General features: G+C 42.2%; 1 protein-coding gene across 1 annotated transcript in view; it reads right to left on the bottom strand.

Annotated features, from left to right (window-relative positions):
* lrrk1 (leucine-rich repeat kinase 1) overlaps positions 1–14388 on the bottom strand; it is a 134598-nt gene that overhangs the window by 33676 nt on the left and 86534 nt on the right. Inside the window, exons 24-25 of the mRNA XM_020623620.1 lie at positions 9328–9616; positions 139–308 (exon numbers count right to left, since the gene is read on the bottom strand). Coding sequence (XP_020479276.1) covers positions 139–308; positions 9328–9616 — 459 coding nt within the window. The remainder of the gene's footprint in view (positions 1–138; positions 309–9327; positions 9617–14388) is intronic.

The raw sequence follows: 14388 nt of genomic DNA on the forward strand, positions 1-14388 counted from the left end.
TCAGTATCAACAACAAATATTGTTTAGTGGGCTGTTGAAATCTGACACTAAGTATTAGTGTCAGATTTCAACAGCCCACTAAACAATATGAACTAAAAACAGATGCAAATCACTAAAAAAAAGAACGTGTCCCCGTACCTGTGTCGCCACTGACCATCTGCTGTCGACATTTCCTAAAGTGGAAGCGTTTGATAGCCACAGGCTGCTCACGATATCTTGCTTGGTAGATGATGGTTCCACTGCCCCCCTGGCCGAGGATGTTATTCCCCTCCTCAGAGTACTCCAGCAGGTCCTTCTCCAGAAAGAGTCTAAACACACAGCCATGTTGAAATCACTTCAGCTGACATTACTTTGATTTACATTCATTTCCTGGAGATTCACCCCAACATTAACCTTAACCAATAATTAAGGCTTAACCTTACACTAACCATAAACAAAGTCAAATAAGAACACAGAGTACCCACAATTTGAATGTGTAAACAGATTTACTGTATGTCCCTACAACATGAGCAATGTCAGAGGGGCTGTCCTGCAGCTGAAGGTCAGTAGACGTTAGGTAATGCAGGTAGATGTAGGGGCTCTGGCATCCATGGACTCAGTTTCCTGCAATCCTCCACCTGAATTCCACTCACAGACTCACTATTACGGTGTTTCATTTAAACTCAAGTGCAGTCCAAATCCTCTCTCGCTCTCTCTTTACAGTGCTCTGCATAAGTTATATGAAGATGCTTCTTTTTATGCAGAAATAAGGACAGAGAACAATGAACCATGGCCCTGGCTCTATTGTAAGATACTTGGTTGTGTTTCTTTTGTGATCAGCCATTTCTGACTGATTCATATTTACTGCAGGCCACACAGTTTCAAAAGAAGTAACAGCTCCCCTTCTGCTCCACTGCCTCACCAGTGTTGGAGATCAGAGACACAGAGCTTCGACCGACTTTAGGAGTTAGGATACAACCTGCATACACACCCGAAGCAAATTCAGTGGAAAAAGACTGACAGCCACCATCTGATCATTTAGATACCACCATGCAGTAAGACTAACATTTGGACAGAGTTGGTTTTTCTGATATACCTGAATGCTTAGTAGATTTTGATTGTGATCTCATTCTTTGTTTAGTCTGATGCTGTGCTCATTGTGAAGCTTCTTTCTACTCAGACAACAAGAAGTGGTTTTACAATGTTAGTGATGTGAAAGTAACTTCTGCTGGGTTGCAGTGACTACTTTCTAAATGTATCAACAAGCTTAACATGTCTCAGGGCTATTTCCATACTGGACACAGATGGTCTTAAACTTTCTTTTCTACACTTTACAGCACAATCAAAGCGCGCTTTCACACCACCTGGCCATCCACCCATTCGCACTCTCAAATGCTCACACTCAGGAGCAATTGGGGGTTCAGTGTTTTTCTCAAGGACACTTCAACATGTTGACTGGATAAGCCGGGAATCAAACCACTAATCCTCCAGTTAGGAAACAACCCGCTCTATCTCCTGAGCCACAGCCGCCCCAGATGAAACTGATATTATTTTTCTCAGTTGTCATGTCTATAAACCTCTCAGGTCATCATGTAGCAGTCCATACTAAATATGGGGAAGCATGGACCAGATGGTTGGAACCAACTTAGATGTGCTGCTTCAACTACAGGGACTCAAACCAATCAAGATGGTGGTCTCCGCTCTGAATGGTAACATAATTTAATGTTGACTCTGGAAATGGTTTCGTTTAAGGCTAGACAAAATCTGCATAACTTCAGCAGTGCTCCAGATCGGATCAAGCCATGGTTTAATAAATTTAATATTTTAAATGTTTGTTTTAACCTTACTGCAATCTGTTCAACTATGTACATTATTAAATTACATCAACTTACTCACTGCATACTACTTTTTGAGAACTGACAGAATTGTGTCTGTACCAATATGTACACAAAGTTGGCATCACATGATTGGTCACAATTCTGCCAAATTTAGGTTGTAATTTTGTCATTTTTATGTGGACCTCATGGTCTTCATCAACAAATAGAGTTTGCCGAGTAGTCATAAATATTAATTACCTCCACCAAAGCAGGGGTTATGGTTTTGCTGGTGTTGGTTTGTTTGTTTGTTTGTTAACAGCATGACTTGAGTGTGTCTATGAAGGACTGTAAATACACATTAAGTCAGTCTGCGCTTGACATTTATTTAGCCATCCATGTAATGTTAGTAACAACATTGATGCACGTTTCAGTGGTTAACTAAACTACTGTGACCTTTGGTTACAGTAAGAATTGACAGAATTGAAGGAAAAAGCTATAATAAAAAAAGATTAAAAAAAAAAAATAGTAGTCTAACCCTAACTGTATTAACCAACCCTCCAGCTGTAAAAATGGATGATGTTAGTTGATGACACTCATGTTTATTCCTACAGCCATCTTACATTCTCTAAGAGCTTGAGTATAATGCATTTGCAATTGCATAAATATTTAGAGCCTGTTTAAAGGTTGCAGCAAACATTTCCATGGGTCTGTGCTGTTTTACAGAGACAGAGATATGCTTGTGTAACTTACCACCCACACAACCTCCATGACCTCCAACCTCACATCCTGTACACACAGTTTCAGTTGTTCATTGTGTGTGTATGTACCCTTGTGACTATTTTTGTGAGGAGCCAAGATCCTGGAGGGCTGCTGACTGTCGTGTGTGTGTGTGTGTGTGTGTGTGTGTGTGCGCGCATCTTTTTGTTGACATCACTGTGAAAACATTTTGACTGATCCTCACTAGTTCAAGGGGCTATCAGAAGGTTAAGTGTTGGTTTGAAGGTTAAGGGTAGAATTAAAGTCAGGGTAAAGCCAAATCAGTGATTTGTTTCTAAACACATTGTACATGTCAGAAAATAGTTGCTAAAAATGTGAAAAAGAGCCATTTCATCATTTTGGAGCTCAGAAATTTCTGGCTGGGGCACAAAGCATGGCTTGATGACACACTGGAGTGTCCTTAACGTAATGCCACCCCCCAACACTGTAATGTTATAAATCCTAGAGCACACAGAGCTCTATGCTCACATTTGTTTTGAGGGGGCACTCGTGAGAGTGAGCAAAGACTGGGGAGGTGACAGTGGCGCGTTGGGCAGCGCAGTCATCTCCCAACCAGAAGATTGACGGTTCGAATCTCGGTGCCGGCAGTCCACGTGTCGAAGTGTCCTTGGGCAAAACACTGACCAAGCAAGTTTATGCTTGTTTAGAAGGTGCTTTAAATACTCCTACTAGCTTTTTACTCATGACAATTTTATTGCACATACAGTAATGAGCATAGGTATTGCAAACTTCAGCCAAAGGTTTCACCTTCACTTCTCCTGTACTCCCAGCCCCCACAGCTGCGATAGCAGCTGTATGCTCTGTGTGTGTGTGTGTATAGGAACTGAGCACTGCCCACGCTCGTTCAAACACCAACACAATAGAGAAGGGGTGTATAAACACCAAAACCATTTCTCACCCAGTGGTCTTTGATAAAGTGCTCTTGTAAAGCCCCAGTGCATTAGCACCAGTTCTGCTGTTTGATCATGAGTTACTACACTTACTATAGGTACAGTGCCTTGCGAAAGTATTCGGCCCCCTTGAACTTTGCGACCTTTTGCCACATTTCAGGCTTCAAACATAAAGATATAAAACTGTCATTTTTTGTGAAGAATCAACAACAAGTGGGACACAATCATGAAGTGGAACGAAATTTATTGGATATTTCAAACTTTTTTAACAAATAAAAAACTGAAAAATTGGGCGTGCAAAATTATTCAGCCCCTTTACTTTCAGTGCAGCAAACTCTCTCCAGAAGTTCAGTGAGGATCTCTGAATGATCCAATGTTGACCTAAATGACAAAGGATGATAAATAGAATCCACCTGTGTGGAATCAAGTCTCCATATAAATGCACCTGCACTGTGATAGTCTCAGAGGTCCGTTTAAAGCGCAGAGAGCATCATGAAGAACAAAGAACACACCAGGCAGGTCCGAGATACTGTTGTGCAGAAGTTTAAAGCCGGATTTGGATACAAAAAGATTTCCCAAGCTTTAAACATCCCAAGGAGCACTGTGCAAGCGATAAGATTGAAATGGAAGGAGTATCAGACCACTGCAAATCTACCAAGACCTGACCGTCCCTCTAAACTTTCAGCTCATACAAGGAGAAGACTGATCAGAGATGCAGCCAAGAGGCCCATGATCACTCGGGATTAACTGCAGAGATCTACAGCTGAGGTCGGAGACTCTGTCCATAGGACAACAATCAGTCGTATACTGCACAAAGCTGGCCTTTATGGAAGAGTGGCAAGAAGAAAGCCATTTCTTAAAGATATCCATAAAAAGTGTCGTTTAAAGTTTGCCACAAGCCACCTGGGAGACACACCAAACATGTGGAAGAAGGTGCTCTGGTCAGATGAAACCAAAATCAAACTTTTTGGCAACAATGCAAAACGTTATGTTTGGCGTAAAAGCAACACAGCTCATCACCCTGAACACACCATCCCCACTGTCAAACATGGTGGTGGCAGCATCATGATTTGGGCCTGCTTTTCTTCAGCAGGGACAGGGAAAATGGTTAAAATTGATGGGAAGATGGATGGAGCCAAATACAGGACCATTCTGGAAGGAAACCTGATGGAGTCTGCAAAAGACCTGAGACTGGGACGGAGATTTGTCTTCCAACAAGACAATGATCCAAAACATAAAGCAAAATCTACAATGGAATGGTTCACAAATAAACATATCCAGGTGTTAGAATGGCCAAGTCAAAGTCCAGACCTGAATCCAATCGAGAATCTGTGGAAAGAACTGAAAACTGCTGTTCACAAACGCTCTCCATCCAACCTCACTGAGCTCGAGCTGTTTTGCAAGGAGGAATGGGCAAAAATTTCCGTCTCTCGATGTGCAAAACTGATAGAGACATACCCCAAGTGACTTACAGCTGTAATCGCAGCAAAAGGTGGCGCTACAAAGTATTAACTTAAGGGGGCTGAATAATTTTGCACGGCCAATTTTTCAGTTTTTTATTTGTTAAAAAAGTTTGAAATATCCAATAAATTTCGTTCCACTTCATGATTGTGTCCCACTTGTTGTTGATTCTTCACAAAAAATGACAGTTTTATATCTTTATGTTTGAAGCCTGAAATGTGGCAAAAGGTCGCAAAGTTCAAGGGGGCCGAATACTTTCGCAAGGCACTGTATGTGTTCATCCGACATGCCCCAAGTGTTTCAGAGCAGAGAATACTCATCCAAGAGGCTTCATCAGTTCTGACTGACTGGTGTTGAGCCGGAGATATTTATTCCCCTTGGTGGTGTTGTGTTTCAGTCCTTTGAAGGCCAACAATATCCCTTAACGACTGAGTCATTATAGCCCAGTATCGGTGAGAGTCGTTACCTTTCTTTGAATCCTCCCCTGCGGACCAACGCCTATTGTCCTGGTGGGCATGTTTTGGGCAGAGATCTCAAAACAGGATTGTAGATGGATGACAAATTGTGTCTTAGTTCATCACCCCTATTTAGTGAGGGGTGTTCTATTTTTACAAAAATAGCTTCCTTAACTCCTCTCTCAAACCAGCGATGTTCTCTGGAGAGGATCTCTACTAATTTCCTATTAATTCTGTGTACAATATGTTTTTCTTTTCTACGTGATCATGTCTGACCAAACCACTCTCTTCACTCCAGCAAAAATCTCAACACAGTTGTTGTGGGTTTTTTTTAGACCATAAAAATTTGTGTGTCACTCAGAAGGATGGGAGGGACTAATTGGTTCTTGGTTGGTCAGAAGAAGGGGCTCTTGATGTGTCAGTCAGAAGGAGGGGCGGAACTGATTGGTTTTTTTTTTTCCCATCAGAAGACTCTGGATAGCAGCAGTGTTAAAGTAAGTATCATTTTGTGGGTTTTTTTTTTCCTTAGAAACATGATCGTTGCCTTAAACGTACAATGTAAGTGCATTACATGAAACAAATCAGGGTACAACAATTTGGCAATGACTGCTAAAGAAAAGTGCTCCCTATCGGTTGCATTGACTGTCGGCTGGTGAAGGGAATTCTGGCTCTTTTAAGAGAGCCGGTTGGCTCGACTCACTAAAAAGAGCAAAATATAACCGAAAATGTGTAAAACAAAAAAAATAAATAAATAAAGCTGCATCCAGGTAACAGTTTTAGCTAGTCTTTAGTAAAGATTGGCATTAAGAAAAAAGATTTCATTCCTGACCGACATACCACTACCTTCGGCCATTTTTCAAATTTACCGCCTTTATTTTTCCGCCCGTCTATCGCGCATGCTCTAGGTACCCCTTTTGTACTATAACTTTAATGTCACAAGCGTTTGGAAGATAACGAATCATGTTTCTTAAATAACACTACAACTGACACCGTTTTCCTTAGCGTTTGTTTTTTTCTTCCATCATTGCAGCCGTTGGGTACAGTGACGTGCGGTGACGTTGACAGCTGGTGAGGCACTGACTCTTTTAGACTCAGATTTACAAATACAAATGAACCCAAAACAGTATTTTATTCATCATGTAATTGACAACAGACAATGCGTTATGTTTTATATCTCATACCAGCATTCTTCACACAAGCATGTGACGCATATTTCATTTGAGGTTAAAATTTATTCCAATTGAGCTTATTTCAAACTTGAAATAATAAAAGTTTTTTGGGTGTACCACTCCATTTGAAAAGAATGGGTAAGGTTCTTTCCCGTGGTCTGAAGCAAACCTTTCAGCTCCGGCGATGGTCTTCCTTTAGTTATTACCTCTTGTTTTGATTGAAAGTCCAGCTTTGCGAATTTTCTCATCTTGGAAATGTAATCTTCCATTTTGCTAAGGCGGGTTGTAAAGGAAATATAAACATTGTAGGTAGCGCAAGAATCTGTGGGCTCACAAGCACCCTCTGCCTTGAGGCAGGCGTACTGTTTGCCTCACCGAGTAACTTTTTTACTGGGTTTTATGATTAATCTGCGAGGGTTGTCGTTCTGTAATACTGTCATGGGTTAAGTGTTCATTACAGTGATAGCCCGGGCGAAGAAACTGTCCCTGTGCCTGGTTGTCTTCATGCACAGTGACTTGTAACACTGTCAGAGGGGAGGAGTTCAAACAGTTTGTATCCAGGATGTGAGGGGTCTGCAGTGATCCTCTCCGCCCTCCTTTTGTCCCGTGAGGTGTACAGGTTGTCCATGGAGGGCTGGCTGGCACCGATGATTCTTTCTGCAGTCCTGACTGTCCGCTGGAGTCTGTTCCTGTCCTGTTTGGTTGCTGAGCCAAACCAGACAGTGATGGGGGTGCAAAGAACAGACTCGATGATTCCTCAGTAGAACTGTATCAGCAGCTCCTGGGGCAGGTTGAGCTTCCTGAGATGGAGCAGGAAGCACATCCTCTGCTGTGCCTTCTTGATGATGGTGCTGATGTTGGATGTCCACTTCAGGTCCTGGGATACAGTGGAGCCCAGGAACTTAAAGGACTCTAGTGCTGATACAGTGCTGCTGAGTATGGTGGTGGTGGGGGCTCCTCCTAAAGTCCACTATCAATTCCACAGTTTTGAGTGTGTTTGGCTACACACCACAGGGCCAGCTGTTCAACCTCTCATCTGTACACAGACTCGTCACAGTCTCAGATGAGACCAATGACTGTTGCGTTGTCTGTGAATTTCAGGAGTTTAACAGAGGGGTGCCCTGAGGTGCAGTCATTGGTGTAGAGGGAGAAAAGCAGCAGGGAGAGTACACATCCGTAGGGGGCACCTGTGCTGATTGTCTGGTTGCTGGATGTGGGCTTCCCCAGCTTCATTCATGCTTCCTGTCTGTCAGAAAGCTGGAGATCCATTGACAGGTGTAGGCAGGCACAGTGAGCTGGGTCAGTGAGGAGTGCAGGATGTCTAGGGTGATGGTGATGAACTCTTATTTGAAGTCCACAAATAGGATCAGTGTACAGGTCCCTGGGGAACTGAGGTGGTCTATTGTGTTTTTGTCACTGGTGGAATACCTGACATGCTGTATTTGGGCAGTTTGTAGGTGAGGTTTGTTCTATTAAAGTCCAATGAGTAGGAGGTTGGGATGTTTCAGATCCACTCCAGTTATCTGGTCAGCCAGATGCAGTAGTGCATTTGTAGCTCAGACATGTGGTGGAATATATATGCTGACCAGAGGAGAACTCCCTCGGTGAATAAAACAGTCTGCAGTTAATGAATAGGGCCTCTAAGTCTGTGTTGCAGGATCTTTCTGACATGGTGACACCTTTACACCAAACTTCATTTATGTAGAAGCAGATTCAGCCTCCTCTCATTTTCCTGAACAACTTCACTTCACGATCTGCTCTGTATAACTGGAACTCCGGTATTTGTATTGTGCCATCCAAGAGTTGCTAAGGCAAGTCTCCGTGAAGCATAAAGCAGCGAGAAGTGAGAGTTAGTCTGGTTGACGAGAAGGAGTTGGTCCATTCTGTTGGGTAGAGAGCAGGGATTTACTGGATAGATAAATGGGAGTGGCATCCGGGTGCCTATTTGTTGCAACTTAACCAGGGTGCCTGGTCTCTTGCATCACCAGCATTTCCTCCAGGTCAGATAGAGGGCTGTTGCCCCTCCAAATGTCCATACACCTTTTTGTGCTAGTTAAAAATGGAGAGAAAATATTTGGAGTGAGGCTCCCAATGTTTAGAAGCTCTTCTCTGGTAAAAATAATCTAAGATGGGTTGCTGAAGACTGAGAAAATGAGAAAAAACAGTAAACACACGAAAGAGACCACAGCCAAGACAGCCATCTGTAGCGCCATCTTGTCTCAATTTCTCAGTAAGTCTTTAAATTCATGGCTTATTATCACCACTTCCTGCTCTGAACCCATTTAAATCTAAGAGGTTTAGTTGTTTATTTTGAATACGCTTCTGATGAGCAGGCACCGGCCACATCAACCTGACCAGTTGTTTGTTGTGTCTTGTTGCTTTTCCTCTCTTCTCTCTCCTCTATCCACTCACCCTAAGCGGTCGAGGCAGAAGGCCACCCACCAAGAGCCGGGGTCTGTAGCAGGTTATTTCCATTAAAGGGAGTTTTTCCTCCCCGCTGTCGCCAAGTGCTGCTCAAGGGGGATTTGTTGGGTTTTCCTCTATAATAATAGTGACAATAGTAAGGTGACTTTGTAAAGTGTCATGAGACGACCTTTGTTTGTTTGTTTGATTTGGCGCTATACAAATAAAATTTGAATTTTAATATGCATGAAAATAAACCAGATCTTGATTAGATTATGATCATTTGCCATGATTAGGTTTAATTTCACATATTTGGCCACATGTGCAGCCCTGCCAAAGGTACAATGAAATGGTCCCTTAAATGGTAAGAGATTACCGTTTGGGGAAGTCAGTCATGAAGAGTTCTGGGACCAGCTCCTGAAGGGGGACTGGTTGGTGAGGATGATGAGGACAACTGATGTGGTCCTTCTCTGCTGCAGCCAGTACACAGTCCTCCATGTTAAAGTAATGAACCCCCTCTTCTCCTTCATGACGTTCTCCTTCAACCAGGCTGGGCTGGCTGGCTAGGAGCTTGGCCTGCTTCTGTTGGTGCAGTGAGGCACAGAAAGGACAGGGTGCGTACTGCTCTATGAGGAGACTCCCATCATTCTCACTGGCTGTCAAAGCTACAAGAGAGAACACAGAGACAAAACACATGTATATAATCTCACCCCAAGAATTTCGAAACTGCAAATGATAATACTCAGTTTCCTGTAGGCTCTCTGGTTTTATTGTTCTGAAATAATTACAGACTATTTGGAGTTATGAGGGGTGCAAAGATAATCTAGCGATACCAAAGATTAAATATTAAATGGCTGGAAATGAGAAAAATGAGCATGCAATCGGCACTTTAAGCATAGGGAAAGGCAGCTGTGAAAATCATGTTTCACCCCACAGATAGGATTTAAGATTTAAATTTTGCATGTGTAAAGTAATATATAACATAATGCTCTAAAACCATATAGATACAAGTTAAGAAATAAAGAATGGGGTAGATAGTGAATCCACACCATTTTAAACCTTTATAGACATGTCACTAACCAATGTATGCTAATTTTACATTTTCAGTTCTTAATGGTGGTCCAGTGCCTATTTTGACATGATTTGTGCCTCTTTGTTAGGGACAGCAACCCTTTTTTCTGTCTCTATTCTGCAGCTGTCTGTTTCACGGGTCTTTTCTTCCTGATTTATTCTTTCTGTATGACTCATTACTTACATATCTATGACACCCTGTCACATTTTCTCAACATAACATAACAGGTATTTTTTCTTCTTTCCCACCAGATGGAACATTTAAATCTACAGCAGCAGCAGGGTCAGCATTGGACCCAGAGGGAAGTCAGGTGTTTAAAAGGGGGCCTGGCTTAAAGGTTGTACATCATCACTTGACACGTCAGTTTGAGAGGTAGTGCCTTTTATTACTCTCTCGTTGTTAGTATACCTGAGAGGTGCAAGCTACAAAATAAAAAATATTTTTCCTACTTACACAAAGTGTTACGCTTCAGAAAATGCTTAATCGTGTCAAACTGAATTGAACTGAAGTGAATACACAAATAACATGTAAAAATACAGTATTTATAGTGTGATTTTTATTGACCTGCATCAGCGTGAACTAACACTTAAAGGTCTACTTAAATGCTAAAATGTTAAATGACAGCCTGTGAAAAAATAAATAAAATGAAATGTTATACAAGATGATGTAGGAAAAATAGATAAAACAAAATGTTAAATAAGAATATGTGTGTCAAATAACAAAAAAGAGGACATTACTCCAATAAAAAGGCTAGTGGTTAAGGCGCAGCGCTTTTGCCGCTGCAGCCCGGGTTTGAATCAGGGTTGCGTCAGCAAGGGCATCTGGCATAAAACACGTGCCAAATGTCAACATGTGAGTCGTCAGTGTGACGATTCGCTGTGGCGACCCCTAAACGGGAAAAGCCGAAAGTGACATTACATTGCATTACTCGAATAAAAAAATGATTTATTCTTAGTACTGATGTTTTGGCCTGGCACCGTTCCACAGCAAACCACAGGTAAACTACTGTAAAAAAAAAAAGCCCTTCGTAGTGCCAGAACTACATTTTATTCATCACTAATAGAGGAAAATAAAAACAACCCCAGGTTTCCTTTCAGAATTGTAGCCCGGCTGACAAAGAGCCACAGTGCTGTTGATCTTAACATTCCCTTAGATCTCAGCAGCAATGACTTCATGAGCTTCTTTACAAATAAAATCACAACTATTAGAGAAAAAATTGGTCGGACCACAGCTCTCACGGATGTGCCATTTACTACAATGGCTTTAGAAACATCTGTAAGACCTCATTTATACTTGGACTACTTCTCTCCCATAGATCTTTCTGAGTTGACCTCAACATTTGCTTCATCTAAATCATCAACACGTCTCCTGGACCCCATCCCAACCAGGCTGCTCAAAGACGTCTTTCTCGTAATCAACACATCCATACTAGATCTGACTAACCTCTTTCTATTAACAGGTTATGTTCCACAGGCTTTTAAGGTTGCTGTAATTAAACCTCTACTCAAAAAGCTTACTCTTGACCCAGGTCCTAGCTAATTATAGACCAATATCCAATCTCCCATTTATTTCCAAAATCCTTGAAAAAGCTGTTGCAAAGCAGTTATATGACCACTTGCACAAGAATGATTTGTTTGAGGTTTTTCAGTCAGGATTTAGAGTCCATCATAGTAAAACTGCATTGGTGAAAGTCACCAACGATTTTCTCCTAGCCTCAGACAAAGGATATGGCTCCATACCTACACCCAAACTCCCCCATTCTGTAACCCCAATGTCACACCAACGTGAAGGGGTGCTTCGTTCCCCAGCTGAAAAAAGATGGAAGAAAAAGGTGCCTGTGCTTGTGACTCCTATTGAGCCAGCTGGACCCCCTCCATCTTCAGTGCCTGCTGTCACCAACCCCCAGCTGATAAATACACACAACCAGGGGGGTGGGCTGGAAGGCCTCAGAGGACAAGAAGGTTTCCTGCAGGCCAAAGAATAAGGGGCTTCCACTGTGGGAAGTGGGGGCATGTGATAGACAGATGTCCCAAGTGGTCTCATGGCAGACTGGCCCAGGGTCAACAGGGCAACCCTGGGGCATGGGGACCTATGAACAAAGGGCGAGGTCCCACCTCTTAAGTATTCATCACTGGGACAACAATAAAGACAGTGTGAGTCATGCTGACTTTTTCAAACTCTATTTTCTGCAGTTCCAGAGGAAAAGACTGCTGAACTGCAAGTGCTGGTGTGGTGTCTGGAATGTGACATTGTGTTTCTGGCTGCACAAAACCAAATGACTGTGGGGGCAAAGGAAGAGAAAAGCCGAGGCCATGGTGTATTGGTCTGGATGTGGATAACAACTTCACAAATTTAGCTATAATGTGAATGAACTTATTAATGATGATTTGTCAGGAGGCATCACTTCCTGTCTGTCAAATTTACTGCACTCTTCAATATTTTAAAATTGAGTTTAAAGTACAGTCACATATTTGGTTTAAGAAACAGGAGGTTCAAATATAATTTTCTCTTACAGTGATAGAGAAGTAGGTAGCTGTAATAAAAAGAGAAAAAAGGGAAAACAGCTTTTCACGTTTTGTGGTAAAAGTAGACTATGGGCTAAAACATATAGGCTCGATGATTATACAGCAAAAATTTATGCAGTAATACTTCAATCTTGCCAGTAATGAAAGTGGACAAACGTAAGTATCAAGTGGTACATTCTCTACATTATCTAAGCAGTATGTTAAATCCCATGGGTCTTTATTTGAGGCTGTCGTGCATTTTAAACTGAAGTTCCAAATTTACACGCACTGTTGTTGGATGTTCCACCCGAGGTCAAGTGGTTCAATATGACTGACCTATGTTCTGCATCTTTCAGAGTGCCGCTGTTCTCATATGTTTAATAAAATTCTGCAGGATTACATGAGGAAATTGGCAGGTAAGATCTCATGTACTGTCTTCCAGTATATTGAGAATATGGTGTGTACTGGACTATGAGACTGATTGTTTGCTTCATGACTTTCTTACAATGTTAGCTGAATAGGGACAAAGTTTCATTGCATAAATTACTGTACTGTAAGGAACAGGTGAAGTATATGGACAGTTTGATCAGAGGAGGGACAAGTGGTGTCCTCTTACAGTTAAAGACAGTAAAATAGCTGGGGCTCCTGGATCGACCATGGTAAGAAAATACATAATGCAGAGTTGAATGTGAATTGTTGAATTAATCACTGTTACAGTGCACGCTGGCCTTCACTCTTCCAGACTATGAGCAATTATCTTTATAAGACAATTTACCTGAAATAATTGAAATGTGGCTTCTTGCTAGCTCAGTTAGCATTTATGTTTATTGTGTTCATGTTTTTGCATGCTGATTGTTTGAGGATCATGGTAATATGATATTTTAGTTGATTCGGCTTTTATCTTTTCTCTTTTGTGTTACAGCAGCAATAGAGAACAACCAACATAACACCATAAGAACAGACACATAAGAACAGGACTTCATAAAAACACGGAAAAGAACATGAGGACACCGTTGTGATGCCACGTGGCTCGGCTTCCCGTGTTTCTGTTTCTGTTTACCTGTTCTCTCCCCACTACTCTGTCACCACTATCAGTCATCATTCCACTCACCTGTTACTCATTGTTCCCCGCTGTTCTACCACTCATGCTGCTCATTATCTCCCAGTCCGGTCCAGTACATATACGCCTGTTTTCCGTTCATTTGCTGCTGGTTTTTACCTTACGTTTATGCTAAGATACATTACCCAGTTAGCATTATGTGTTCATGTCCTGAGCTTACCGTCCTGTTCCTGTTTGTTTCCGCATTTCGGGAGCTCTGATTATTCTGCGTCTGGTCAGTCAGCAAGCTCGCCGTTCTTTTGGTTAAGTGCGTAAGTCCTCTGCTCTTCATCCTTCTGTTCCCTGATTGCCAGTGCTACGTATCCCAGCTTACCTAACGTCCTGTTGCCGGCTCACCTGCTCGTCTTCTGGGTCCACCCTGTTGACGGCTTACCTGCTGGTCTTCTGGGTCCACCGTGTTGCCGGCTCTCCTGCTCATCTTCTGGTTCCTGTGTCTCTCCTGCTTCCGGCTCTCTTGCTCGTCCTTTTTTAACAAATAAAAAACTGAAAAATTGGGCGTGCAAAATTATTCAGCCCCCTTAAGTTAATACTTTGTAGCGCCACCTTTTGCTGCGATTACAGCTGTAAGTCGCTTGGGGTATGTCTCTATCAGTTTTGCACATCGAGAGACTGAAATTTTTGCCCATTCCGCCTTGCAAAACAGCTCGAGCTCAGTGAGATTGGATGGAGAGCGTTTGTGAACAGCAGTTGTCAGTTCTTTCCACAGATTCTCGATTGGATTCAGGTCTGGACTTTGACTTG

Source organism: Monopterus albus, unplaced genomic scaffold (assembly GCF_001952655.1).
Source record: "Monopterus albus unplaced genomic scaffold, M_albus_1.0 scaffold306.1, whole genome shotgun sequence".
Lineage (NCBI taxonomy): Eukaryota > Metazoa > Chordata > Actinopteri > Synbranchiformes > Synbranchidae > Monopterus > Monopterus albus.